This window comes from Toxoplasma gondii, chromosome VIIa (genome assembly GCF_000006565.2).
Source record: "Toxoplasma gondii ME49 chromosome VIIa, whole genome shotgun sequence".
Classification (NCBI taxonomy): Eukaryota; Apicomplexa; class Conoidasida; order Eucoccidiorida; family Sarcocystidae; genus Toxoplasma; species Toxoplasma gondii.
Genome location: NC_031474.1, coordinates 310,848 through 337,546, shown reverse-complemented (window position 1 = coordinate 337,546; position 26,699 = coordinate 310,848). Strand labels below are relative to the sequence as shown.

Genomic DNA, 26,699 nt, shown 5'->3' with positions numbered 1-26,699 from the left:
TATAAATATATATAAATATATGTATATGTGTACATATATATATATGAGGTGTTGAGGTCCGTATGGAAGACGAAAAGCTTTCAAAGATCTCGGCTTCCGTCACATGATCGAGCAGGCGAGTCGCTGGAGGGGATCGATGTCAACGTCAGCGACTTCTACGCGGTCGAAGACGCCCTCTTCCCACTTGTCTTCGTGCCAGGCGAGATATGCGTCGTACCCCGAAAAGCGTCTGTCTTCTCTGTCTCCTCGTTCTCCAGCGTGACAGCAGGCCCTGTCTCCTCGTTTGCTCGCTGCGTCCGAGGCGAACGCGAGCGCCACCCGCTCTTTCGCCCTGGCGCGCGAGGGGAGTTTCGAAGCCTGCGAGTCCGTGGGGGCGCCTGAGGCATGCGCGAGGGGCGGTGCACAAGAAAGTGAATTTGTTGGAGAACTGGAGATGTCCGTGTGTTTACGAGGTACGAAAGCGGAGAGAGGCGAACAAGATATGTGGCGGACGAACCGCGGACGCCGGGCGAACGCGCCTGATCGGTCAGCCGCACCTGAGGGGAAGGCCGACGGCGGGAAGTCTCGCGAAGCCAGGCGCTCCGGCAAGTCGAGTTGCGGGGCGGGGGTCTCAGGCGTCTCCGAAGAGCCGGAGAAGAACCGCCCTCGCTGCTGCTCCACGCCGTCGAAGAGATCCTTCTTCAAGCTAAAGGCGCGAGCCAGCAAACCGGAGAAGAAGGAGCGCCCCGCGGGCAGCGGAGGTGCCAGCGGTGTCTCCGAAGAAGGCGAAAACGCACTGCCTTCGCTTTCGCCCCGAGTGACTGGCGAGTCTCTCTCCTCGCCACTCGTTGCCTCTGCGTCCTCACCGTCAGTCTCTCGCGTCCCGGGGTCCCCAAGAAACTGCGAACTCCGCCGACCGCACGTCCGCCGAGGTGTACGTACACCCGGGGCGGACGGCCGTGCCTGGGAGAGGCCAGCGCTGCACTCTGCGCGGTCGCGTCCCGGCGGCGGTTCCTCCGCGGCGGACGCAAAGGACGACGAGCGCGAAGGCGCAGACTCGAACTCTGGCGAGTTCCGTCTGTATGAGACTCTTCGAACCTCGCAACTCGCAGCCAGACCAGTCCCGCCGGGAGGAAGAGGAGGACGCGAGACAGAAGACGGCGAGGCGCACAACGACCTGGAGTTCGCGCCACTCCGCGGCGTGGAGAGGTCAGAGGACGTCCCGTGGCGACTCGGAAGTTGCGCGTGAAGCGGAAGCGTCTGGAACGTCGGCTGCGCGGACTCTCGCGAGTACGTACACTCAAATTTCGCCTGGGAAACGCTGTTCGTTCGACTCAGGAGCGGCGTTGGACTCCGCGAACTCGTCAGAGAAAAAGGACTCGCGCATGCGTTCGGAGACACCACCAACGCAACTGCTCTTCTGCGTCTCTTGCGGTCGTTCGTCGCAGAAAACGGCACCTCGTCCCGTTCCACCGGGGGCTCGAAACTGCGTCGGAGAGGCTCCGTCGCCGCGTCTGCGGTGGTCGCCTCTCTTCTCGCTCGAGGAACGCGCTCTGCGTCCTCGCCGGTCGGCTCCGCCTCGAGCCGCAGGCCGTCCTTCCCCGAAGTCTCCGAATCCGCGTCTGCTCCCTCGCGCCGGCTCCTGACCAGCAGCGCAGCGACTGCGGCCAAACGTCTGGAGGCTTCTTGGACGACTCCAAACGGGTCCTCGAACAATCCGTCCTTTGCCCTTAAACGCGTCGGCGTTGAAGAGAGAGAAAAGCATACGAGAGGCGAGGGCGGCGGCGAACTTGCGGCTCTTCTTCTCTTCGCACCTCGGCGGTCGCTCTGAGTCTCCGCCTCGCGCGAGCCGGACCGGAAGGCGGCACTGCTGGCGACAGACAGGAAGTGAGGCACTCGAAAGGTGGAGACGGATTCTGGCGGCGCCGTCTCGGTCCGACCTGCGTGCGACAAATCTTCTTCGTGGAAACATGCGGAGGCGAACGGCGACAAGTCGAGGCGTCTCCGTCTACGAGGAGGAGGCAGCGAGTCTGCGGTCGCTTCGCAAGGATCCTCCACGCTCTGCTGCGACCGGAGGCACGGCCTTCGGGCGCGCGATGGACACAGCGAAGTCCCCCCGCCGCTCTCGGACTCAAAGGAAAGGACGGAGGCGCACCCAAGACTCCCGTCCTTCTCGACGTCGCCTCTGAGCGTGCGGAGAGCAGCGACGAACGCCGAGAGAGCCGCTGCGCAAGCCGTGGAGAAATCCGATCCTGGAGAGGCGTAGTACCCGGCGAGATCCGAGAGTCTTTCGCCGGTCTCTACAGCGCAAGTTGCAGCCGTCTGGGCCGCCGAACACGCAGCTGTGAGCACTCCGGACAACGCCGCGCGCGCTGCGCCGGTCGGCCTCTCCTGCGAGAGCTGGTCGTCGCAGTATCCGAGAGGTAGAAGGAAGGCTCTGAGAAGGCGTTGCACGACAGCCGCGAGCGCATCGAGAGCCTCGTCGTTCACGGCCTTGGCTGGCGAAGAAGAGGTCACTGGCTTCTCGCCTTCGTCGCAGAACTCCACCGAGTCTTGCGGGACGCGCTCACGAGGCAGCGACTGCGAGGACGCAGTGGCACTCGCGACGGGGGAAGCAGATGCGTCGGAGCAGGGGAGAGGCGCGGCCGACGCGAACACAGAGAATGGCGAGAGAGAGGCGAGGGAGGGAGCAAAGGGGAACAGCGACGACTCGCGAGGCTGAGGATCCACCGTGTGAACAGACACCGACAAACTGAAGGGCGGGAGACACGCGGGGAAGATCCGCGACGCCAAGAGGGTCGGCAGAAAAGGCAAGAGCGAAATAAAATCATCGTCCTTCGCCTCGGCGGGCTCCTGGCCTGCAGCGGCTGAAAAACGCGGCGGTTTTCGATCCGGACGCAACACGCAGTCGTGCCCGCGAACTCTGCGAGCAACGCAAAGAGCGCCTCGGCTCGGCCGCTCTATGTTCGGATTTTCGTGCACAGAGGGCTGCGCCATGGCGCGAGTAGACGGCGAAAGTCCCGAAAAAAATCCCAACCTCGCGGCTGCAAACAAAGGTTTCCAAAACACAGACATGCATCGGAATCGGCCGTTGCCTCCGCACCGTCAGCTCCACCTGCCAGGGCAAAAACTGCTGTCGGGGCATCCAGGCAAAAGCATGGCAACTTCCAATTCGGCTTATACAAGAAACCGAAACCCCGGCCAAACGCCGCGAAAAACGCTATAAACAGCCTGTGCACCCAGTGCCGAGACACACGCTCCACGACGCCAAAAAAAGGCAAACAAGTTGGGCCGCAGCTCGTTGGCCGCGCAGAGGAAAATCTTGTGACACGCTTGGCCTTTTGAGGCCGCGGAAAAAACGAGGAACCGAATTGCTCTAGCCGCCCGACACGGAAAGCCAGCCAGCGACAACGGAAACCGGTTACCTCTATCCGGCTTCGTGTGTGTTTTCGAAAAGCCACGAAATGCAGTGATATTGGAGTCCACTTCGGCGGTTCAAAACTCGTGGAGGTTTAGCGAAAAAGCGCTTTCATCCCCTGGTCGGGTCGGACGTTCTTTCAGAGACGGCGCCTCTCTACGCTGCGAGCCGGAGGTTTTTCAGAGGGGCAAAAGAGCGTCGCAAGGCGGGCGTGGACACCGCGAGCCAGGTCGCAAATACCGCGTGGGATGGGCTTGGCTTGATAGAGACTTTTCTTCAGAGAGCCTGCGTCCTTTTAATTCCAAATTCACAAACGCCAGGATGCTGTTCTCCGCTTAGAAAGAAGATGTCGAAATCCTTCAAAAGTGCCACCAGACACTGAGGATACGCTATCGGATCAGCCCCTTGTCCGTTCGAAGAAAGCCGAGCACTTTGCAGCAAACGAACGCGCGCGCACTCAATGGTTTCTTTTCGGACGGAGCCTAAACTAGATGTGAACCAATTGCTCGATACATTCAGCGCTTCGGTCGCCGCCGAAACTCTCGCCGAATATAAGCCGACCAGTGACGGGCGGAGTTTTGGGCCTGCCAGAGTCCGTGTCTTTTACAGGGACAGAATGACTTTCACGAACGTGTAAAATGATGATGTCGAAATTTTTCAAGAGCGCTTACAGGGACTGAGGATACGCCAGATCTGAACGCAGCATTAGAGCACCCGCATCTGTCCTACTCGGTGAAAGTCTGTTGTGGCTGCCAAACGCCTATCTGTACGATGATTATATAAATTTATACATACATACAATCTCACTATATATATTTATAATCCACATATATACATATAAAACGTATATGTTATTGTATATGTGCTCTCTATGTGTAATATATATATATATATTATATGTATACAAACATTCCGAAAACTGAACTTAGTGTGTTTGTGACCCGAACGCCGGCACTTCCCAGTGGCAACCGGCTCAGCGTCCTCGATCGTCTACTCCCCGTTGTTAACGAGGTAACAGAGAAATGCCTGCCTGCGGGTAAAACTTTCTTTCTGTATATCTATATATATATATATATATATATATATATATGTATAAATATCTCCCTCTCTCTCTGAATGTATATACGAAGGTAGACATAGTTGTACATCTGGAAGGATTGCCATGTGCCAACTCACACTCATGCCTACACATTAATACATACATATATACAATGTATATATATATATGTATATTCACATTGGAATGCCTTTGGACAGACATAACCTCGCCAGACGTGAGCGAGTTTGCGTCTGTTTTCGTGTGAGTCCACAGCCATGTGTGTCGGGGAAATGTGAAAGAGGCCGTGACAGGCAGAGTGAAGAGATGGAGCAAGAAAATCCGGACAAGAGGGTTTGCTTTTTTCTCCCGAGAGACGGACTTGGTAACCTCCAATCCTCTCAACACAACGTTGACAACACCAGTTCCCCACGGTTCGACAGAAGCACCGAATGCATCACAAGCTTGGATTCAACGCAGGAAGAAGCGCGTTTCGCGAACAGAACTTTCGCGGCACGAGGACCAAAAAGAAACTGAGTAGAGAGGAAACGACGCAGAGTGCGCATCCAACAGAGCTGGTCGCTGATGTCTCTTTGGAAGGGGTTCGCTTCTCCGTTCTCCCGTTTCTTCGTTCTCCCGTTTCTCCGTTCTCCCGTTTCTCCGTTCTCCCGTTTCTCCCCTCTTGAATTCTTCGCTCTTGAATTCTTCGCTCTTGAATTCTTCGCTCTCCGTCGTCTCCTTCTCCGCTTGCAACCTGCAGGTCACCTCACTGTCCCTCGAAGTTCGTCTCTTATCAATGTGCCGTCGACATCCAAGTCTCCTGTGTCTCGCAACAGGCTCACGAGGCTGGTCTTCGCCGACACTGCGTTACCGCCTCCACTTCCCCACCTGTATCGCCTGCACTTCCTCTTCGCGTTTTCCTCGCGCTTCTCTCTCCCGCTCTTCTCCCTGCTCGTTTTCTGCCACTGTTCTCTGCTCGCGCCGACGCCTCACGCTCCGCCAGTGACAAGCACCAACGTTGCAGCCGACACACACGCATACACACTCCCAGCTGTTTGCATGCGAAGAAATGCACATCAGATGACGTGGACGAGGTGGTGGACCGACAGCAAGGTCCGTGGAACGGAGGCCAGAGCGTTCGCGCAGTCGCGTTCCCCTCTGACATGGGGAGATCAGCTCGAAGCGGCGACTCTCAGCGTTCCACCGATGTTCGTGTCTGCCGAAAAGCTGCTTCATTGCAGAAACGCTCTGTTTGCGCACAGCGCCTTCCAGCCACCTTCGTGTGAAGAGGCGAGACGCGTCGTTGGAACCTCTCCAACTCTTCACTGTTGACGGACGCCTCCCTGGCCATCTGTCCGGGTGTACACACACACGCAGCGCAGAGGTCGGTCCTCGAACCTGGCGATTCCACTGTCTGCCTCTACTCTCTGCGTTCCTCCTTCTGCGCCTTGTCGCCCGCGTCCTTCGCCTCCTTGCACTGGATTTGTCTCCTCGCGACGAACGCTAAAAGGTTCAGAAGCACCTTGTCGAAGTTCTTCGCTCTCTCGCTGCTGTGTGCTCTGCTCCAGCGAGCAATCAAAGCGAGACTTCGCGCCACCGCTTCGGCTGTACATACACCCCCTTCGTCTGCGACTTTCCGAGAGGGCGTTCGCACGAAGCCGTAGGCTCCCCAGATGTCCGTTGCCTCTCCCCTCTCCTCCTGGTGCTTAGAAGGCTCTGTCCTCGAGTTGATCTGTCCATCTCTTCCTTCTCCTTCTTTTCTTTCTTTTCTTTCTTCGTTCCCACTTCGATCTTCTTTTCCTCGTCTTTCGTCGTTTTCTGGAGGCGGCGCCGGGAGTCTCACGGCAGGAATGTCTTCGAGCCAAGGCGCAGCGCGGAGCATCTCCTTCGCCTCCTTCCAAGTGCCGTCCAGACAGAGGAGCGTCACCGGCAGCTTCAGTGGGAGAGCTCCTGCGCCCAGTTCGAAACTCCAGGGCGTCGGAAACAACAGCAGCAAGTTGTTGGACTCTCCCTCAGACGGCGGAGACGCAGGAAGAGGAAGAGAAGAAGACGAGTGAGGCACCGGAGAAGAGAGAGGCCGAGGCAGGAACGGCTTCGTGCAGCAGCCGCCTTCCAAGACGCTCACGTCCTCATCGTACACCCAAGAGGCAGAGGAAGCTTGAGAGTCGAGAGAGGGAAACGGACAGGAAGAGGAAGAAGATGCTGAAGAAAGATGACAACTCGACACGGATGAAGAAGACGAAGATGAAGAGGACGCAAGTGACGATGGACGAGAGGGCAACTCTTGACCTCGTACACTCTTTTTTTGCGGCGGAGCTTCTCTGTCTCGAAGGAAATGCGGAGGACGAGCTGATCTCTGCAACTTAATACTTCCAGGCTTTCTTCGACAGAAAACGTGGACGGGAGTGACAGAACGCGTGAGCAGGGGAAGAGATCCCATCTTCCGCTTCACTTCCAGCGGGTGTACGTACACCACGAGACCCTTCACGACTTCAGAAAAGTCCGCAGAAAAACTCAGCGGGGGGTTCGGCAAGCATGCGCAGTAGCAGACGGACGCAGGCCGCAAGCAGCCGCCACAGATTTCTCGTCCTGCTTTCTCCATCGCGTCCTTCGCCAGCTTCCTTCTTTCTCGCGTCTTCTGTGCCCCGCACTCCTTCTTGTATCTCCTCCTCCTCCCATCAATATATATATATACATATATATATATATATATATATATGTATATATATGTCTATGCTTATGCTGTCGAACGAAGTCTCTCTCTCTCTCTCTAGGGTTGCGTATAACGTGGTTTTTGTGAGCACTGCAATAAGATGCCAGAGACGGACTTTCAGTTCAACTTGCTCAAACCAGCGCTCTTCAGAGAATAGAAGAGAGGCGCCTTCCTCAGTTCTGCACTGCCGTAGAGGAGCGCGTCGACGCCTCACGGAGGGAGGTGGAGAGAGAGAGGAGAGATGAGAGAATGGAAGACGGAAGACATGAGGGAGACGGAGCTTTCCTGTTCTCTAGACGGGGATTGGAGAAAGAGGAATTTCAGGAAAAGAGAGAAGAGGACGGGATGTTTTCTCGAAGTTGGCAGAGAAGAGGAGGAGCTCATGGGAGACGTGGAGAAACGCAGTGCTCTGCTTCGACCACCCCTTTTAAACAACAGCTGGAGAGAGCGCGATATTCGGATGCGTTTCTTTTTTTATCACTTTTTTTCAATTTTTTTCAATTTTTTTGAGATTAACGAGCTGATTTTTTTGACATTTTTTCGCACATGCGAGGACGAAGCATCGCAGAAGAAGCTGTGCGACTTTGCTCACCGGCGCCGTGCTGCTGCGACTCAGCTGTCTTCGGCGCGGACGAATTTTCCTTCTTCCTTTCCACTTCCTCCCTTTTCGTCTTTCTGTCTATCATTCTGCTTTTCTCCTCTCCTTCTTTCTCGGTTTCTTCTCCTCCACCTGATACACCTGACGGCTCTTTTTTTTCCAGCGGCCGCCCTCCCGAAGACGAGGGAGGCTGTTTCACAGGACACAGCAGAGAGAGGAGGCCGACACAGGAGGATCACGCGAAGAAAACGGAGAGAAACGGTAAACGCAACGACGAAAGGAACAAGAAAACTTAAAAATGTGGAAGACAACAGGGAAGGAAGGTTCGGCTGTGTAGGTGCTGCAGTTTGTCTCGTTTTTCCCTACTCTTTTTTTATTTTGCCCTCGCGAGACAACATCTAGGACGCCACCAAGACACATTTGAATTCTCGGCTCTGCTTCTACAGCTTTTTTCCTTCCTCGTCTTCACCCTCGTCTCCTTCCTTCTCTTCCCTCGTCTGCTGGTTCTCCTCACGTTTCTTCCGCATCTTCTTCTTCCGCGTCTTGTTCTTTTTCTCTCCCGTTTTTCGCGCGCTTTCCGCTCCATTCTCTCCGCGTGCATCCCCCCTTTCTGGTCCCGAGTCTGTTGTTTGTCGCGCGTTCTTCCTGGCGTTCTTCTGCCTCCCAGTTTCTCTCTCCTTCGACCTTCGGAGCGCCCTCTGCTTTTTTCTCACCATGAGCGCCGCGCCCGCGAGCTCCGCTTCCGGGGAAGCGCCGAACGCTGCGTCGGGGATAGCCGAGATGGAGAAGAAGAAGAAGGAGTACGAGAACACTCTGCTTCGCCTGACTCTCTGCAATGACGACCGCCTTCCGGCTGTCCTCGACAAGCTTCTCCCCATCGCCTTCCGAGAGATGGCCAGCTGTCCCGCGCAGCTCCTTCCAAAGGTGAAGTCTTCTTCCTCGGTTCCTCTCTTCCTTTCCTCTCTTTCTTTCCTCTCTTTTTCTGCTTCGTTTTCTGCTCTCGTTCTCACTCATTTGCTTTTCCTCTCCTCTGTCTCTGCCTCTCGCTACGTGCTCTGCCTGCGTTACCTTCTTCGTTCTCTTTTGTAGAGCTGTCTGCGCCCTCCTCGCTCTCTCCGCGTCTCGTTTTCTCTTTCGCTCCGAGTCGAGTCCTAACTACTTCTCCTCCCTTCTTTCTTCTCTCGGATGGCCTCTCCCGCCTCAAGCTGTAGCTCCTTGGGAACCTGTGGATCTGCGATACGTTCGCCTCTCCGTTCCTCCCCTCTTCCTTCTTCTCGTCGTGCAGCCTGTGGTTTTGTCTCTGTGTCTCCGCCGGTCGCCCGCTGCACTCGAGCCTTTCTGCCTTCCTTGTCTCCTCGCCAGGTCATCGAAATCGTGAACCACTGCCTGCACCGCTTGCGAGGGACGTCGTCGATGCGCCTGCCTCTCTCGGGCCTGGTTGACACATGGCTGGAGGCGCAGAGACGTCAGACGCCGGGACCGAATGCGACGGTGATGAAGAACGTCCTGCTTCTGTTTCTTTCTTTGGCCGTTGCGCGCGCCAGCGTCGAGGAGAAGCTGAAAGCTGCAGAGGCGCTGCTCGTCGGCTTGCCTCTCTTCTTCCCGCACACATACGCAGCTGCTTTCGTGCTGTTCTGCGAGTGTATATGCAACGCAGAAACGTTATCGAGTTTGAAGGAAAAGGCCAAGGCTCTCGCCGCGAACAAAGAGGTGAAAGGCGTCACATTCGAATGCCTTTCCAAGATTCTCGCCGGGGCAGCTTCTTCCTCTTCCTCGAAGACGCCCCCTGCCACTCAGGCCTTTGTCCACGCATCTGTCGAGTTTCTTCTTCTTCCTCCCAGCCTCCCGCAGACGCTCGCTTCCCTTCCGTCCTCCTCTCCACCGGCTTCCGCGACGGTCTCGGCTGCCTGTGCAAGGGTTTCAGGTGTGTCTTCAGACGCAGCCGAGGCGTGGATGCAGCGTCTTCGCGGCAAGTCGCGCGAAGAGATGTTGTCTCTGCAGACGCATTTGGTCCGATTCATGATCGAGGTGACTCGCTTCGCGCCTCTTCACGTAGTGGAGCAGCAGCGGCAGGAAGCGCAGCGGCAGGAAGCGCAGCAGCGAGAGGAGGCCGAAGCGACACTTGGAGAATGGGCGAAATCCGGCGTTTCTCCTGGACAACTCGGCGCACAACCACCTGCATGCGCCGTGCCAGCGATCATGCTTGCGCCGCTCCTCGTCGCGTCTTGCCTCCCATTCGACGTTCTCGCTTCCCCCGCAGAGACAGCAATCGCTCGGCTGGGCGTCTCCGTCGACCGGGGGGACTCAGTGCTGTTGTTCTTCCTTTTCAATTTGATTTCCTCGCAGCCGATCTTGCCCGGCTCTTGTGAGTCTTCTTCGAGTCCGAAACCAGAGTGTCTCTTCTCGGAGTCGTCTCGCCCCCCGCCGCCTGCGAAACTCCACGCAAAAGTTCTCCAGTTCCTCTCCAGCACGCGAGAAGCCGCTTCACTCCTCTACTGGAAACATGTCCTCTCTGTCACCATGCAAGTTCTCCTCCCTCCTCTCCTCTCTTCATCTTCTTCCTCTTCTTCCTCTTCGTCCGCTTCTTCTGCTTCCTGGAGTGCTTGTCGTCCGGAGGTGAAAGTGAAGGCGTTGCAGTTGTTGCTGTCGTGCGTCCAGAGACAGGCTTGGTTTTCGGAGGAGGCACACAGCGGGGCGTCTTCACTGGAGGGAGAAGGAGACTTCGGAGAGGAAGGAGCGGACGAACAGAATTCGGAGGAGTTTCGAAAAGATGAGCAAGGCGGAGAGGAGGAGGGAAGAGCTCGAAGCTTCACAGACAAGGGAGAGGTGAGTAGCGACGACCGTCCTCATCTTCAGACCTCGCTGCTGAAGCACGAAGACAGGAGGCTGCGGCCTCTCTCACCCGCGACTGAGAAACGCGCATGCGCGCTCCTTCAGGCGCTTCTCTCGCTCCTCACCTGCTACGTCCGCGACACTGTCTCTCACTGGCATAAAGCGAGGGAGAAAGGCGATCCTCAGTCGCTCCACACAGAGCTGTCTCCAAGTGTCTCCTCGGCCCTCGCCACCAACCCGGGCGTCGCCCCCAGCGCAACGGCGGCGGCCGCGGAGGCGGCACAAGTGAAGGAACGAAATGACCTTCTTCTTCTCACTCTCGAAATCCTCGCTACGCTCACACGAGTCGCTCCGGCTTATCCTCTCTCTTCTTCTTGCTCGTCTTCTTTTTCTTCTTCTTCTTTGGGGGATTCTACTCGTCGTTGGTATGGAGGTCGGAGCGCTGAGACTCTCGAGGCGGGCACAGACTCGGTGGACTTGCCTTTCGACTCCTCTCTGTCCAGCGCGTCTGCCGTGCGGTTCGCCTTCCTCCACGACGGAGTGTTGTCTCTTTCGTCTCTTGTTTTCCTTCTGCTTCGCGACTGCGCCCAGAGCGAGAAGTTGTGGGGAGAAGCGGCGCGCGTCTCTGGAGAGGTTCCCGCGTTGAAGGGGGGGCGAGGCGCTGCACGGAGAAGCAGTGCGTCGCTGCCTGCGCTCGTCCCTGCCCTCCTGCAGACGATCGAAGGCTGCGGCGACTGGATCGCCAGACGACGCGAGGGTGAAGAACGTGAGGGCAGGCAGCGACGCGCGCGGGAAGAGGCCGAGAGAGCGGGTGCGAGAAGATGCGGACATGCGTCTGGGCGAAGAGAACGCGAGTCTGCGACAAGAGAACCAGAGGACCGACGGGAGCAGGCGAGACGGGAGGCATCGGAGAACTGGCTGGCGAGTCGCGTTCTGGAGATCCTCGATGAGAATACGCTGTTCGTGCGTGACCCGGTGGCCTTCGCCGACATGGAGACGCGGGAGAATTCGAGCGGCGCAGCGGCGAGATGGCGCGGCCTCGTCGGAGAGAAGACGCGACAGCCGGAGCGCGCGGCAGATGCGGCAGATGCAGACCTGGAAGACGCAGAAGAAACGATGGTGACGGCGCGAATTCGTCACGCTCTCGAACAAGAGATCATTCGGTGGAGCACCCGCATCTTCCCTCCCGACCATCCAGCCTTCAGGTACAGGGTCTCGAGTCAGACGCGAAGGAGAGAGATGAGGAAGAGGCCTTTGAAACAGGGCCGACGAAAAAGAGATAAGAAACAAGAGAGGAGAGAAGACGGGGAACGAGAAAAGGAGACGAGCATGACAGAAGCAAGGAAAAGGATAGAAGGGGGACGAGAAGGGAACTGAGAAGCAGAGAGACAGATAAAGGGGAAGAGAGAAAGCGGAGAGGAAACAGAGACATCGGAACGAGAGAAACAGGGAGAGGGAGACAGGAACTGGGGAGACAAGAAACAAGAACGAGGAACACGAGCAAAGGGAGAGACAGAGAAAGAGTGGAGGAGGAAACTGAGGGGAGACCGCCCTGAGAAGGAGCGTCTGCGTCCAGTTTTCGGAGTAAAGAACTCTCGGCTTTCTTTGTTGGGCGCAAACATTTCCCTGCTTTTCTTGACCTCTGGCTTGTCTCTTTCGCGTCTGTTTCGTCTTTTGGATCGTGTCTTTGTCTTTCATGTTTCCTCCTGGAAGGACTCACATCTCTGCAACGTGTGACCGCGAACTGCTCCCTCTCTCGTTTCGTCATGCAAATGTCTCTGTTTCCTTTGCTGAGTGTCTGGAGTATCTCCTTTGTCTGTCTCGTCATGCAAATGTCTCCTTAGGTCTAGGTTTGCCCCTGTCCCTGGTCTCTTCGTACCCCACTTGTTCCCCAAGGCTTTCTTGTGTACTTTCTCTCTCTTTCCACTTGTTCCCCAAGGCTTTCTTGTGTACTTTCTCTCTCTTTCCACTTGTTCCCCAAGGCTTTCTTGTGTACTTTCTCTCTCTTTCCACTTGTTCCCCAAGGCTTTCTTGTGTACTTTCTCTCTCTTTCCTCGACTGAGTTTCGCCTCGCACGCGCTTGTCTGTCCATGGCCCGCAGGTTCTTCCCGCTGTTCTTTTCGACCAGCGTCGACGGAGCCACACGAGACCTCGCTGTCTCCAGAGGCGAACAATTTCCTCGAAGTCATCCAACGCTGAGAGCCTTTCTCGCCTTTGCTCTCCCGCGTCTTCTTCCTGGCTGCCTCCCGCGAGACCCCAGAGAGCACATCCACTGCAGCTCTTCCACCGCTTCTGCGTCTTCTCTCTCTTTCTCGGACTCTCCCTCAGCGTCCGCAGAGTCTCCTTCTGCGCCTTCTGCTCTCACGAGAGTCTCGGGTCCTTCGAGCTCGACTTTTCTGCATGTGCCAGCGCATGCCGTTGGAGCTTCGCTGACGGCTCCGCAGTGGCAGGCGTGGATGGCCGACTGGCAGACGGCGACTCGGCGCGTCCTAGGAGACCGCGACGCGGACCCCACAAGCCGCGCGCTGCCCACAGTCTCCTCCCGTCTCCTCGTCCCCTTCTGCGCCTACCTCCTCCGCCTTCAAAGGCGCAGCGCCGACCAGACGCTCCGCGGAAGTCGCGCGAAGCCTGCGGAGAGGGAGAACAAAAAGGAGGAGAACAAAAAGGAGGAGAACAAAAAGGATAACGAAGAGCAGACCAGGAAAGTGGAGGGAAACTGTGGAGAGGAGCAGGAATGTTGCGAGGGGCCTTCGGAGCGCGTGAAGCGTTTGTGTGTGGAGAGCAGAGAGAGCTGGGGGAAGGTTTCGAGTCCGTCTTCTTCTGCGGCCTCATGCCAAGCGTCGCTGTGCCTGGAGCTCCAAGACGCCTTTCGCCTCCTCTTTCTTCTCCGTCTCCTTCTCTCGCGAGTCGACCATCCCGGCTCGGAGGGGACTCTGTCTCTGCCGGATCGCCTCGCATCTGTCCGGCTGTACTGCGAGGGTGTCCTCGGCCTTCTCTACACTTTGCAGACGCGCATGCTGCCCCAGTGGCTCTCCTGCGAGTGCATGAAGAGTGCATGCGCTTCAGAGGAACTTTCAGCTGGATCGACGAACCAGTTCCGGTCGCCTGCCCCCGTGATCCCCACCCCAGTGCGCCTGCTGCTTCTCCTCCTTCAGGCTCACTTCCCGCTGCTGCAGCGCGCCGCGCTCTTCGCAGAGATCTCCGGAGATTCCGAGCCGAGTCGGCTTGTCGACGGAGAAGGGGACATCGAGACGCGGAAGCTGGTGGCGAAGGTCTTCGCGAAAACTGCGCAGCTCGTCCACCGCGTCCAAATGCGAGAGAGAAGGAGACGCACTGCATGCACTTCGGCGAGCGGAGAGTGCGAATCCTCTGTTGAAGGGGAGGTTTCATCTTCCTGCCTTGTGGCGCGGCCTTCTGGGTACCTCGTCGACATGTTGCGCTACTTCCGGGGATTCTTGGAAGGTGGAGACTCTTCTTCTTTCTCTCGAGGAAAGGAAACAGAAGACGGATTTCAGGACGACGCGTCTGTTCCTGCCGTTTGCTCGTCTCTCCCGGACCTCGCGGCGGCGCTTTTGTCTCCAGAAGAACGCGACGGCGTGAGTGAAGAACTTCGGCTGATATTCGAAATCCCCGATGCAGCCCAGAACGCGACACGGGGGGCGCCTGAGGCCCTCGGCAGCCTCTTCGCTCTCGGCGAGCTCTTTGCAGTCGCAAGACGCTCTTCGCTTGATAGCCGAAACAGAGAGAAGGAAGCGAGGGAGACTGAAGAGAAGAAGAGCGATGAGAGGAAGGAGACTGTAAAGGGGAAGGACGGAGCGACATCGAGTGACAGGGGACATCGTGAAGAAGAGAGGCCGTCGAAAACGAGGAATGTAGAAGACGTTTCGTCGGGAGTGTATCCGGAGGAGATTCGAGCCTGCGTCCGAGTCGTCGTTAGACATGTGCTACGCTGGGGAGCAGCGTATTCTGGGCAGGCGGTCGAGAGAATGATCGGAATTGAAGGAAAAGAGAAAAGGCTCTTGAAGGCATTCGGTGAAAAAATGAAGACCCCAGGAAGTGATAAAGTGCTCGAACGATACGCTGCAGAGCTCCTCAGCGGCTCGCTCTCTGCCCTCGCGGACATCTGCATGCGCCGGACGTCTGCGGTTGCATGCGTCCTCGTCGAGATGCAAGAAGCGGGAGAAGAGCAGACAGACGGACCGAACGCAAGTCTTAGACAGGAGACGAAGGAGCAAAATAAGAAAGAAGAGAAAGCTCTTCAACATCTCGTTTCCTTCCTCGACGCAGTTGCTCGCCATGCTCTCGCTGTCTCCGTCGACGAGGCGACTGGCGATCTACGACCGCTCTCAAGTACCCATACTCCGAAAAACTGATTGGGTTCATCGATTCCCTTCTGGAGAGAAAATAACTCACACATTAACATCTGTTTATATACATATATATATATATATATGTATTTATACGCAGGAGTGAACAGAGCGGGGCACGCTTACATTAAGTGTATATGTATGTATATGTGTATATATGCATATATATATATATATGTATATGTATTTATATATCTGTGTGTATGTATCGGTGCTGTTTTTGTCAAGGCGGTCTCAAGGCGTTACTGGACCTTTACAGTTCAGGAAGTTAGACGCGGCATGGATACATGAAGATGATATGCATGCAAGCATGCATCTCTCTACACTTCCTAAAAGTCTGTCTACCTCTTGCTCTGTATTTGTATATACATCTACGCGTCGGTATCTGTATTTATCTATCAATGTATCGATCTACCTCTATCTGTGCCAACAGATCTGTGTCTATCTCTATCTACGCCTCTGTGTCTCCGTGCAGCTTCATGTTGGTGGGTCCGTATCTTTCTCTGGCTCTATCTCCCCAATTTTTGCTGTGGCTGCAGAGTAGAGGTTTCCCGGGGGTGGAGATCTGGAGAGGCTCCCCCCCGCGCCGCTTTCTCAGGCGCCTTGGGTTTCACCAGTGGTGCGTCTTTTTTCGTTCCACCTCTCTCTTTTGGAAGCTTGCCTGTCCCGTTCGAGGTATGGCCTCACCCTCTTCGTGTCTTCCCTCGCTCGCACCTTCTTCTCCCTTTGGCTCTTTGTCTTCTCAGCCTCTTCACAGCGGGCGGCGCTCGCGGTCTGCGGCTCCGCCTGGTTTTCTCTCGCTGCGATTGGCGCGTTCAGCTCCCGAGACGCAGCGTCTCAGGGCCAGCAGTCGCGCTTGCAGACGGAGCGAGAGGCAGACGCAGAGAGAGAGGAATCCAAGAAGCGCTTGCACGACGAGAGTCCTCGCTCCGACGCACAAGGTGATGCATCTGCATCAGATCCAGGAAGTTGCAGAACCACTGCAGGCGACTCTTCTTTCTTGTCTTCGTCTCCACCTTCTTTCGCCTCGGCTTCACTTTGTTTCTCCTCTTCGTCTTCTGTCGAGGATGGCGCCAAGACTCCGACTGTGTTTCTGCGATGCTTGGTTGCCCTGCTGAGGGAAGGTACCCAGAGGGCCGCTTTGATTCGAGCGCACTTGGCCTTGACACTCAGCCGCTTCTTCGCAGCCGCCTCGCGAGCCTGCGCCGAGGAGATTCTCCGTCAACTTCTCTTCCTTGGACTCCACGAGGCTGACGTAGCGTCACAACCTTCTTCCTCCTCTTCTTCCTCCTCTTCTTCCTCCTCGTCCTCTTCCTGTTCTCGAGAGGAGGTCGTTTTGACGCTTGGCTCTGGAGAGCAGGGCGTGGAGAGTGTTCGGTTGGGCGCCTTCTCCGCCGTCGAACTGGAGACTCTCGCAGGGACTGCAGGCCTCTGTCTCTCGTCGGTGTTGCTTCACATCCCCTGGAAGCTCGCCCTGTTCCCCGCGTTTCTCGTTCCTCTTCAGCGCTGCTTCCTCCGCATGGTTAGCCAGGCAGACGTCCTCGTCGGCGCGTCTGGGTGGAGGAACCTCAGTCGGTTGGCTGTCGTCACCGTGTTGGCAGAGACCCAGAGCAGAACAGGCAACGCAAGAGCCTGGAAACAGGAAGAAACAAACGACCCAGTTACAGGAAACCTATCCTTGAAAGACAAGGCCTCCTCTTCCTCTTCCTCTTCGTCTTCGTTTTTCGAGGGTCTGCTGCGGGACTTGCTTCACTCTTTGCCGACGCAGAGTCGAGGGGCGAATGTTCAGCACCTGCAGATGCAAGGTTTTTCTCTCTCCTCTGTGAAGGAGCGAGAAGACAAGAAGTCTGGAGAAGCTGAGACTGCGTTGAGTCTCTGCTGCGCCGCGGACGCCTCGGCCGCAGCAGCGCGCCTGAAGCTTTTGAAGCAGCTCGTGACGACGGCGAGAGACCTGAAGATCCCCGCCCTCGTCTACCTCCTCCTCGACCAGCCGCAAAAAGAGCAAATGCTCTTTCTCCAAGGCCCTCTCCTCGACGCGTTCGACCTTCTCGGCAGCTTCAGCGCGCGAGCAAGTCGCCCCCATGTCTTGGGCGCGACCAGGGAACAGACACGCGTCTCAGGAGACGCGCAGACGGGAGGCGAGGACGAAGGCGCCGAGCGGGAGAGGGTGGACGCGGAAGAGAAGAGCGAGCACCCGTTCGAAAGAGAGGAGTCAGTGGGGGACGGCAGCGGAGGAGACGACTGCGAAGAAGGGGAAGCAACCGAGGAGGAAGACGAAGCGAGCGAGTTGTCGCGAGACAAGAAGATACACGGTGGATTGGAGACGGCGGAGCAGAGTCTCGTTGAACACATATGCGCTTCAGCCTCCAGAGAAGCGCTCGGCGCCGGCCTCGCTGTCTTCATCTATCACAGAGACCCTCGGTTGCGGGAAGCTGCCGTGCTTGCCTGTCAGAGTCTGTTCGGCTTCGCCTCTGTCCCCGACTGCCTCGAGCAGGCGCATGCACGAGACGAAGAAACTCGTGAGAGGAAGCGAATGCTCCAACGAGTCTCTCGAACAGCTCCCTGCAGAGATGCAGAGGATACCGAAACAGCAGAAGCGCCCGATGACGCAGGCGAAACGCAAGCGGAGAGAGAAGGGAGGACAGAGCGGAGTGGAAAGAACGCTGAGAGGAAGACGGAGGAGGAGAAAGGAGTAGAAAGCAGAGTCTTCGCGAGTCTCGCAAAGAGTTTCCTCGCCGCGCTTGAGGGCAGCGACCTGCTTCGCCGAGAAGCTGCATGCAAGGGAGGAGCATTTCTCTTCAAGTGTAAGCGAGGCGAAACGGAAACACTGTGGAGTACTCCTTGTTTTCAGTGCACTTGCGTTCTCTGACAGCCTTCCGATATTCGGCTAGTCCCCTGCGCGACTTCCCTGAGGCGTCTGCTGAACTCTGTTTCTTTCTCTTCGGCTGTCTCCGTCGCCTCGTTTCGCACGGTTGCCTCGCCCCACTGCAATGCGTTCTTGCGTCGGTTTCGTTCCCCAGAGATGAGCCTCTGACTCAGCGTCAAGGGAGACCGCAAGAACGCGAGTGTCGACCGTCTCGACCGTCGGAGTTGCAGCAGGACGTGCAGTGTGGGGAACAGTCTCTGCCGCTTTCGCCCCGTAAACAAAGCGACAGGAACGTAAATCCCTCTCGCCAGAAAATGACTGTTCGTCTGTCTCTGTAGTCCTGCACGACCATCTGGAGGGATCGCTGTCGCCATCGAGGCCCTCTCCGCCGGTCTAGCCTCTTTCTCGATCTCTCGATCTCTGGGTCTGTTGGTCTCTCGGTCTCTCTCCACCTCTCTCTGAGCCTCTGTTGCCTCCAGCGGCGCGCCGAGGACGAGGAGTGCATGCAGTTGCACTTCGATCTGCGGGTGTCTTCTTTGCAGGGGCGCGACACTGGACCGATGTGGAGGCGGTGTTGGAGCAGACGTGGAAGAGTTTGCTGCGGTGTATGGACGACTTGTGCGAAGAAGTTCGGCTGGCTGCCGGTCCGCTCGCGCGAGCTGTGAAACTCATGACCGTTCGCGCATGCACGCCGAAGCTCCAGACCCAGCAGGCTGCCCAGGAAGCCGTTGAAAAGACAGTCCCGCTTCTCCAACATCTCTGCGACATCAACAGCAGCAACAAAGAGGTGCGAAGGAGAGAGAGAACAAGGCGTCGAGGGAAGAGCGAACGCAGACAGTTTTCGATTCCATGTTTCTCTCCATGTAGACAGACACCCACACAGTAACGTCAGCGAGTGAAACAACTGCGCATCGCTCCCTGCTTCTTGACTCTTGACAGACCCTGGGAACCTCCCAGAGTTCTCTGAGAAGTCGCCAGGCACAGGTCTGTTTTGGCATCTGAAAAATCGAAAGGGATGCCGCGGTGAGGGAGATTTCCAGGCTGATTTTTAACGTGGAACCGCGTCTCACACATGGGGATGGTCGTTTGCCCGGTTCTCCTGTTTACCTCTTTCGAGTGTTCTCTCTTCCTTCTTTTATTGTGCTCGCGCCTCGCATTTCGCGCTTTCTCTTCTTCTCTCGGTCGATCTTTTTCTTGTTTCCTCTTCTTCCACTTGTTCTCTCTCTGCCTCGCTTGTCTCTTCTTCGCTCGGCTTCTCTCTTTCCTCTCTCTGTTCTCTTCGTCTCTCTTCATTCGCTTTATTTGAAGAGACGCGCTTCCCTGGAGATCCCTCGCTGTCCTTGCGTCAAACAAAGCGAAAATGCATGCCTCTGCCCCTCTCTGCTTTCTCATCGTAGTTATGGGTCCAGACAGACATACGCAGATATACAAATCTATAGTCACAAATAGATATGATTATACTGTATACACGTATATATGCAGACAAACCGACAGGTCTAGATACATACATTTACACACATATATATATATATATATTTATATATACATGTACTTATGAATTTAGAAAGACATACATATGCACATGTATGTGTATATCTATATCTATATATATATGTATAGATATATGAATATGGAGACAGACACATATGCACATCTGTAGATAGATTTTGTTGTAGACGCAGAGAGAGATATAAACATATATATGTATATCTATATCTATATATATATGTCGAGTGAGTGTGAAACCTGTTTTTACTGTCTTGTTTTTTCAGTTGCGGGTCTTTTTGCTGGAGTCTTTGCGCGCTTGCATCTCGTCCTGCGGGCGTTCTGTGGGGCCATGTCTCGTCACAGTGGTCCCCTTTTTGGTGGACGCGGTCGCGGCCTTCGAGCCGAGGGCGCTGTCGCACTACCAGTTCCACGCGGAGAGGGTGTTTGGAATTTCTGCCTCGAAGTTCGAGCAACTGCGCGTCGACTTCAGCATGGGCGGCGCCACTGCCGGCCTCCTGAAATCTGTGGTAAAGCCTCCGAAAGTTGCGAGAAGACAGGAAAACGTGGAAAGAGCTGTTGGGTGTCTCGAAAAAATCCAAGGAAAGAAGAAGGAAATGGACGCCGTCCTCCGTCAGATGTCTGCCAGAGACGGTGGTGGCCAGCGTAGTGAGGCAGCTGGAAAAAGTTCTTCGAGACAGAGTCTTCCTCGCCACGGTGTGCAGACAGAACAAAACCTCGTCTTGAAAATCGAAGCCAGGGACAAGAAAAGAAGATCTTCGTTCGACAAAGGCGCTTCTCTCGCAGTTGTCTCGGCACCTCGCATCATCTGAGTCTTCATTGGAGGCCAACAGCCAGACGTCTCATTTTTATACATACATATATATATATATATATATTTATGCACAGATATATATTTTTAAGTATTCATATATATTTTTTGTATAGGGGTTAGGGGTACATATATGTAGATAGATATATGCATATAACCTCTCATAGTTGTATACGTGGATCTTGTATATATACATATATATATATATATATATATATGTATATATTGCTGTGTATGCATGTATCTGTAAGTGGATGTAGTCGAAGGCGTGGAGGTTCTCCCTCTCTGTGTATGTCTTTATATTTATCCTTAGACATGTCTCTTTGTGGTGTCTGTTCTGCTGCGTAGGTTCGTTACATGACTCCGGAGATTCTGTCGAAGCTCGTCCCCGCGCTGCTTCAGCGTTTGCGGACGAGCGTTGGCTCTGCAAGTCGCTGCAGCGTCTGCATGCTCCTCACCTGGACGATCACCGAACACTGTGGAAGTGGAACAGGCGTCGTTCGATCTTCCTCTTCGTCCTCGGCACTGGCTTGTTCCACCGCTCCTGCTTTGTGTGCGGCGCCTGGGAGGACTGAACAGAGCGCGGGAGGGAAGGGAGAAGAGAGAGGAGACGCGCAGTTCTCGATTGCTCCGCAAGACGCCAAGAAGCTGCTGCGAGGCCTCGCGAGGTCCCTGACGGATAACTCGCCCCCGGTGCAGAAGGCGGCCGCCACGGCGCTCGCCGCGGTTAGTCGATTCGTCGGGGATGACCAGCTTGGAGAGGTGAGAGAGAGAAGACGGAACGGAGAGCACTAGAGGCAGAGAGGGAGAACAGGCAAAGAGAGAGAGAGCGAACAAAAGAAAAAGAGAGAGGCCGCGTGAGGGAATACGGGAGATAGGGAAAAAGAGGCCGACGAAGAGGTAAGGAGAATGAGAGAGAGAGAGGGCAAAATCGAGAGAACAGGGCCGGTTTCTACTTCTGTTCATCTGCTGTGTATCTTGTTGAAAACGTCTGCTCACGCGCTTTTCTTGGCAGCTGATTCTGGCGCAACTGCTGAAGCCTCTCGGGAGCGAGGTGGTGGAGAGCGGCGCGGCAGGCAGTGCAGAGGCGAATCGTCTCGAGGCCCGCTTGGGTTTGGGGCGAGCTCTCCTCGAAGTCTGCAAGTGAGTTGAAGAAAAGCCTTTCTAAACAACGGCGATCGCGAAACAAACTCCTCCTCTCCACTTGTAAAGAATAGCGAAGATCTGAGCTGCCGCATGCGAGACAGAGAGAAGGGTACACGGAGACACAGAGACATACTCGCGACAGGAAAGTCTACAGGGGGCGTCGCCTGCCATGTCGCCCACTCTTGAGGGTCTGTGGAACCTTCTCCACCGTGTAAGCGTCTCCTTTCTTTGTGAAGCGTAACGTTTGGCCGCTTTCATCGTTTCTCCTGCTTCTTCTCTTTCATCTCTTTGTCGTCTTTTTTCACTGCTTCTCCACCTTGTTTTTGTGGTTTTTGGTTGATTCTCAGACGCTGTTCAGAGCGGCTGATGCTGCCGGCGATTCGGGGGCGGATCGCCGCACGCAGTTTCGTTCTGTCTCGCGGCGAGGCGAAGGGGGACGCCCAGGAAATTTGGAGACAGCTTTTTGCGGAGGTGTCTGGCGCTTCGGACTGCGTAACAGTTCAGCGCTTTCTCTCCTTCATTCTCGAAGATCTGCGACTCTTGCTCGACAGCCCCTGGCGCGAGGACAAAGGCGACGCTGCTTGCGCTCTCCAGGCTGTCTGTCGGCTTCTCTCGCCGATTTGGACAGACACAGGAAGGCGGAAATGCGATCCTGCGAGGTACATCGCGCGGTGCCTCGACGTCTGGTCGACGAAGTCTATGAATGCCTCTGTATAGTGGAGACTTGCTTGTTTATCCTTAGAAACAATCTCTCGTATATCTACGGATACCCACGGGTGGGGGCGTACTCTCTCTATCAGTCTCTCAACGGAGGGTGCCGAGAAATAGATTTGCGCCTTTCTCTATCTCTACCTACCTACAAATGCATCTGTCTTCGTCTTTGACTATCTATACCTCGATCCTCTATACACCCCATACACGCATATATATATATATATATAGAATAGCACATTGATTGGCGTTGGCGTTCACAGTTTCTTACAGGTGGATGTGACAAACGTACACATGGATGGAAATCTCTGCACAGGAGGGTGAGAGAAGGCAGGGCAAAGCGAAGGTTGCCTGCCTACAAGGCTGCTCTGCTGTCCGTACTCTCGGGGTGCCTCTGCTGTCGCGGGTGAACAGAGAAGGTCCCAGCGGGAGGTCTTAATTTTTTTCGTTTTGCTGCACAGAGTGCGCAGTCCGCGAAACCACACAGAGTTAAAAACAGTTGAGAATCCGCGAAAAAAACCAATCCACCTGAGACGATGACGCAGGAGTCGCCCATCACAGAACAGCATCCAGCCGCAGTAGAGCACACCCCCCGCAAACTGCGAAGTTGCCCAGACCCGCGGCTGCAGGCTTTTCTTCGCGGGGCGCCTTTCTTCTTGCATGTATTTCACTGCGTCTTTCTTTTTGGTGCGGCATGTGTGACAGAGAAAGGATTCCCCAGGAGGACGCGGAAAGTCTGTGCAAACTGCATGCGCAGTTGACTGCGACCTTGTCTGCTTCTGCGGCCTTCGACGGCATTTCCGCTCTCGCGTGTGCCTTGCTGGATCTGACGGCCCTCCTTTTGACTCTTTTCGCTGCATGCGCAGCTCCCTCCTTTTCGTTTCTCCTCGAAGACGGGGAACGCGCGAGAGCGCCTGGCGCCGTCGCTTCCGCGGCTCGCGACGGGGGCGCTGAGAAGAAGAGAGCACAGATCGAGAGCGACGAGGAAGAGGCTCTCGCCGCCAAGAGCGAAGCTGCGTTTGCCGTGGTTTTTGCAAAAACGCGGAGAGCGAAGAACAAGCGAGACAAAGTCAAGGTGACTGAGCATCTCCCTGAGTTTCTGCGTGCAGTTCCCCGCGAGTGGCTGCCGCGGCTCCCTTTTCCGGAGTTCCTCGACCTCGTGAATGCAGTAGGTCAACTGCATGCAGGCGCTGAGAACGGCGCGTCCGATCCAGCCTGCATGCCTGCGTCTCCAGAGCGTCCAGTGTTCCTTTTTGCCGCTGCTCGGTCAAGCCGGGGAGGCGTATTTTTCACTCGCAGCTTGCAGCTAAAAGAGTTCGATTTCAATATCCTACTACGACATTAGCGTTCTTCCAAATCGGTACGGGTCCGAGGAGGGCGCCTGCAGTCTCTCGCAGACGCGTGGTGCCTGCCTCAGCCGCCGTTTTTTTCGGAGCTTCGCTTCGCGCTTCCGCCGCAGCGTTTCACTCCATGGATTGACGCCGTTAGTTCCAGTTCAGTTCGATGACGCTGAGCTTTTTTTCAATTCTCAACTCGCGAGTCTCCAGAGTGTGCGTCGCCAGCCGCACCGCGGCTTGGGACACCGCTTCGTCCTTGCAGCCAGTCCGCGGCTCCGTGGTTGAGAGTGCCGATCTCTCCGGCCTTGTCTCTCTCTCTGGACCTTCGCGTCAGGCTCTGGAGGCGTTGGACCCAGCCAAGCAGTCCGCGAACGAGGCGGAGGAGATCCATGCGGGAGACGACGAGACAGAGACGCCGAAGAGAGTCTGGACCGTTGCGGCGAAAGACGAGGCGACGCTGGCGGCGTGCGTCCGCTCGCTCTACGTTCTCGTCTGTCTGGACTTGTGCGCCAGGGCGGGGCGTCTGCATGCAGACGGAGCGTCAGACCTGCCGGCCTTCAGGGAACTCAGCGGTGAGGACAGAGGAAACGGGAGAAAGGAGAGGTGAACGACAAAGAGGCGGATCGGAGAGGAAGAAGCGAGAGAAGAGGCAGAGAGCGAGAGAAGAGGCAGAGAGCGAGAGAAGAGGCAGAGAGCGAGAGAAGATGCAGAGAGCGAGAGAAGAGGCAGAGAGCGAGAGAAGAGGCAGAGAGCGAGAGAAGAGGCAGAGAGCGAGAGAAGAGGCAGAGAGCGAGAGAAGAGGCAGAGAGCGAGAGAAGAGGCGGAGAGCGAGAGAAGAGGCAGAGAGCGAGAGAAGAGGCGGAGAGCGAGAGGAGAGGCAGAGAGCGAGAGAAGAGGCAGAGAGCGAGAGAAGAGGCGGAGAGCGAGAGAAGAGGCAGAGAGCGAGAGAAGAGGCGGAGAGCGAGAGAAGAGGCGGAGAGCGGCAGAAAGGGGAAGAGACACCAAAGGAGAAGGAACGCGACACAGGAAGAAGTGAGGCAGAAAGCCGAGAAACAAAGGAAACCGGGTCACGTATGGAGGGCGCGCTCACGCTGCTGTCTGAAGCGCTTTGTCTGTTTTCCTCTCCAGCCTACGGCTTGGAAGAAGAAGCTCGAGAACGCGCGAAGTCTCTCCAGGCGACGGAAGAGACAAAGAAGATGGGTGCTTCTGTGATCTGCGAGAATCGCGATTTTTCTTCCTTCCTCGCCTCGCCGGGGCTGCTGCCGGAGTGGAACCGACCAGTCCTGCAGCTGGCCTCTGCATCCGAGGCCGCGTGCGACGAAGCTCGAGAGAGAGAAGAGAAAGGAGAAGACTTAAACAAACAAGCGAAGAAAGCGGAGCAAGATTCACTGCCCTCAGACGGAGACACCGCAGGACATCCCGGATTCAAAGTTCTTCTCCAGAGACTGCGGGGCTACCGCGGCTGCTCCGTCCAGCTCACTGTCGATCTGCTGTCTGTAAGTAGCCTTGCAGAAGTTTTCGTCGCTCATATCGGACAGGGGATAGACACAGCAGAGGTTCTCCATTTCACAGACACGCAAATCTAAAGAGGCGCGCATGGTCTCACAGAAAAACCATCTTTCAGACTTGCTGGGTTCCACTTGTTTATAGAACTTTCCCCCCGTCCGTGGTTTCTGGGGAGTTTGTCACCTCGCTTTCTGTCTGTGTCTGTCGCCTCAGCTCACCAGGCAGGCGGTTCTCTCTCTGGCTGCTCTGCGTCTGCCGCTTCTCTCTGTCGGCTCGAAGGGAGACTCGTGGACTCCCGTTTTCGCTCGACTGATTCGTCTTCTTCAACAGCGCCGATTCGTCAGGCTTGCTCTCTCAGCCGCTGACCTCCTCGAAGCCTTCTGCGTGCACGCCTCTCTCCTCTCTGCTTCTCCGTCTTCTTCTTCTTCTGCTGGGGAGGCTTCTGCGTCCGCTTACGACTGGCCGCTGTACAGGCAGGCCTTGACGCGAGGCGAGTTTCTAGCCGAGGCGAGTGTTGTGAGTGGCGAGGAAGGAGACGCGTCTCTGTTGGCTTCGGGTGCAGAGACTGGAGACTTTGGCGATCCGTTCGCCCCCAGCTTTGTCTCTTCCGCTTCGCTGTGGCAGCAGCTTTTATTGGTTCTCTCCGACGCCCCCAGCGGCAGAGAGAGCCTCGAAGAAGGTCGCGACGGCGACGCGAGGATTGCGATGATGTGCAAAAGACTCAAAGAGAAACTGAAAGTTCTCAGCACTCTGTAATGTAGATCTGCTCGGACGGGGCCTCGCTTTTTCTCTCGACTGTTTCTTCAGTCCGTTTCACTTTTTTTTCATGCTCCCCAAGTTTCCCCTGATTTCTGCCTCAAGGTTCTTTCAGACCCTCTCGCCGTCTTCAGAAGCTTCGAAGGAATATCCAAGGTCCCCACTGCACCGTCCCCACTCCACTCTCACTCTCCTTTCCTCTCGCCGGATGTCTCTCTCTTTCTTTGTATGTGTCGTCTCTCGCCATTGTTTTTCGAGTCTCTCTTCTTTCTTCCAGAGCCGCCCTTTCCGTCTCAGTCACTTCCAGCCCGTCCGACTGTATGCTCCGTTCCTGAAAGCGTTTTTTCTGTTTTGCATCTTCGTCTTCGGTATCGTCGCTTGCGCGAGAGTGCACTTAGAGGCAGTCTCTCCGGAGACAGAGAAGTCCTTGAGCAGCCAAACCGTGTGAGGACGATGCAGAGCCTCAACCTTTCTTCTGCTCGCATGCGCTTGCTGCTCCGCACCCCACAGGCCTCGACGCCTTAGAGAGTTGAAGAGAGAGCTGAATCAAGCAGAGAAGTCTCCGAGAAGAAATGTGCCTTCCACATGTTCTGAAGGGTTCGAAGGACACCGGAACTTCAGCGATATAAACGCCTGAACGCCCCTCGACAGATCTTCCAACAGCCTCTCTGGTCCCGAATGAACAGCCTCGAGCCTCTGCCGGCAACTCTCGTAGATGTGGACAAATGGACGAACGAAGGCACGCATTTCTTCCTAGCGCTGTCATGAAAACGTAGTGCCTTTCTTTCTGCTTTCCAGTCCAAAAGGTTGATTTTCCGACAAGCGTCGCAGACGCCGAGTCGGCGAGGAATTCCAGTGCGCCTTCGAACGCCGAGTCGGCGAGGAATTCCAGTGCGCCTTCGAACGTCTCCGGCGCCCTCGCAGCAGGCGGCTGCGTCGTGAGTCGCGAGAACTTGGAGAGTTTCTCACCCTATTTCTCCACGACTCTTCTTCTGACGTGTATTTCACCCATGTAAAAGCTCTCAATTTAAATTCTGTGAAACTGTAAAAATATTTTAAAAATATGTATTTTACTGCATTTTTATAAGTGGACTTTATAAATTTCTTTTGCTAGCAA

At 55.7% G+C, this 26,699-nt stretch overlaps 3 protein-coding genes across 3 annotated transcripts; 1 reads left to right on the top strand and 2 right to left on the bottom strand.

The window, feature by feature from the left end:
* Positions 1–41: 41 nt before the first annotated feature.
* On the bottom strand, positions 42–5,678 carry TGME49_280522 (hypothetical protein). Its single transcript, XM_018781856.1, has one exon. It carries the CDS (start codon positions 3,052–3,054, stop codon positions 100–102), a length of 2,955 nt encoding a protein of 984 aa, XP_018637214.1. The 5' UTR covers positions 3,055–5,678; the 3' UTR covers positions 42–99.
* TGME49_280530 (hypothetical protein) lies at positions 4,652–7,568 on the bottom strand. Its single transcript, XM_002371406.2, has one exon. It carries the CDS (start codon positions 7,033–7,035, stop codon positions 5,854–5,856), a length of 1,182 nt encoding a protein of 393 aa, XP_002371447.1. The 5' UTR covers positions 7,036–7,568; the 3' UTR covers positions 4,652–5,853.
* On the top strand, positions 7,168–26,604 carry TGME49_280540 (HEAT repeat-containing protein). The gene is made up of 13 exons (XM_018781857.1): positions 7,168–8,668; positions 9,107–11,781; positions 12,678–14,926; positions 15,690–17,747; positions 18,352–18,596; positions 19,582–19,824; positions 20,475–20,888; positions 21,142–21,269; positions 21,620–21,931; positions 22,689–23,151; positions 23,655–23,892; positions 24,449–24,816; positions 25,040–26,604. Exons 1-13 carry the CDS (start codon positions 8,459–8,461, stop codon positions 25,580–25,582), a joined length of 10,146 nt encoding a protein of 3,381 aa, XP_018637213.1. The 5' UTR covers positions 7,168–8,458; the 3' UTR covers positions 25,583–26,604.
* The last annotated feature ends 95 nt before the right edge of the window (positions 26,605–26,699 follow it).

Bases quoted from the DNA above. Each gene is read 5' to 3' on its own strand.
- TGME49_280522 (XM_018781856.1), bottom strand. From the start codon at position 3,054: ATGTCTGTGTTTTGGAAACCTTTGTTTGCAGCCGCGAGGTTGGGATTT.
- TGME49_280530 (XM_002371406.2), bottom strand. From the start codon at position 7,035: ATGGAGAAAGCAGGACGAGAAATCTGTGGCGGCTGCTTGCGGCCTGCG.
- TGME49_280540 (XM_018781857.1), top strand. From the start codon at position 8,459: ATGAGCGCCGCGCCCGCGAGCTCCGCTTCCGGGGAAGCGCCGAACGCT. The intron at 18,597-19,581 runs GTGCGAAGGAGA...TTGTTTTTTCAG, and splicing joins TCAACAGCAGCAACAAAGAG to TTGCGGGTCTTTTTGCTGGA. The intron at 19,825-20,474 runs GTAAAGCCTCCG...TCTGCTGCGTAG, and splicing joins CCGGCCTCCTGAAATCTGTG to GTTCGTTACATGACTCCGGA.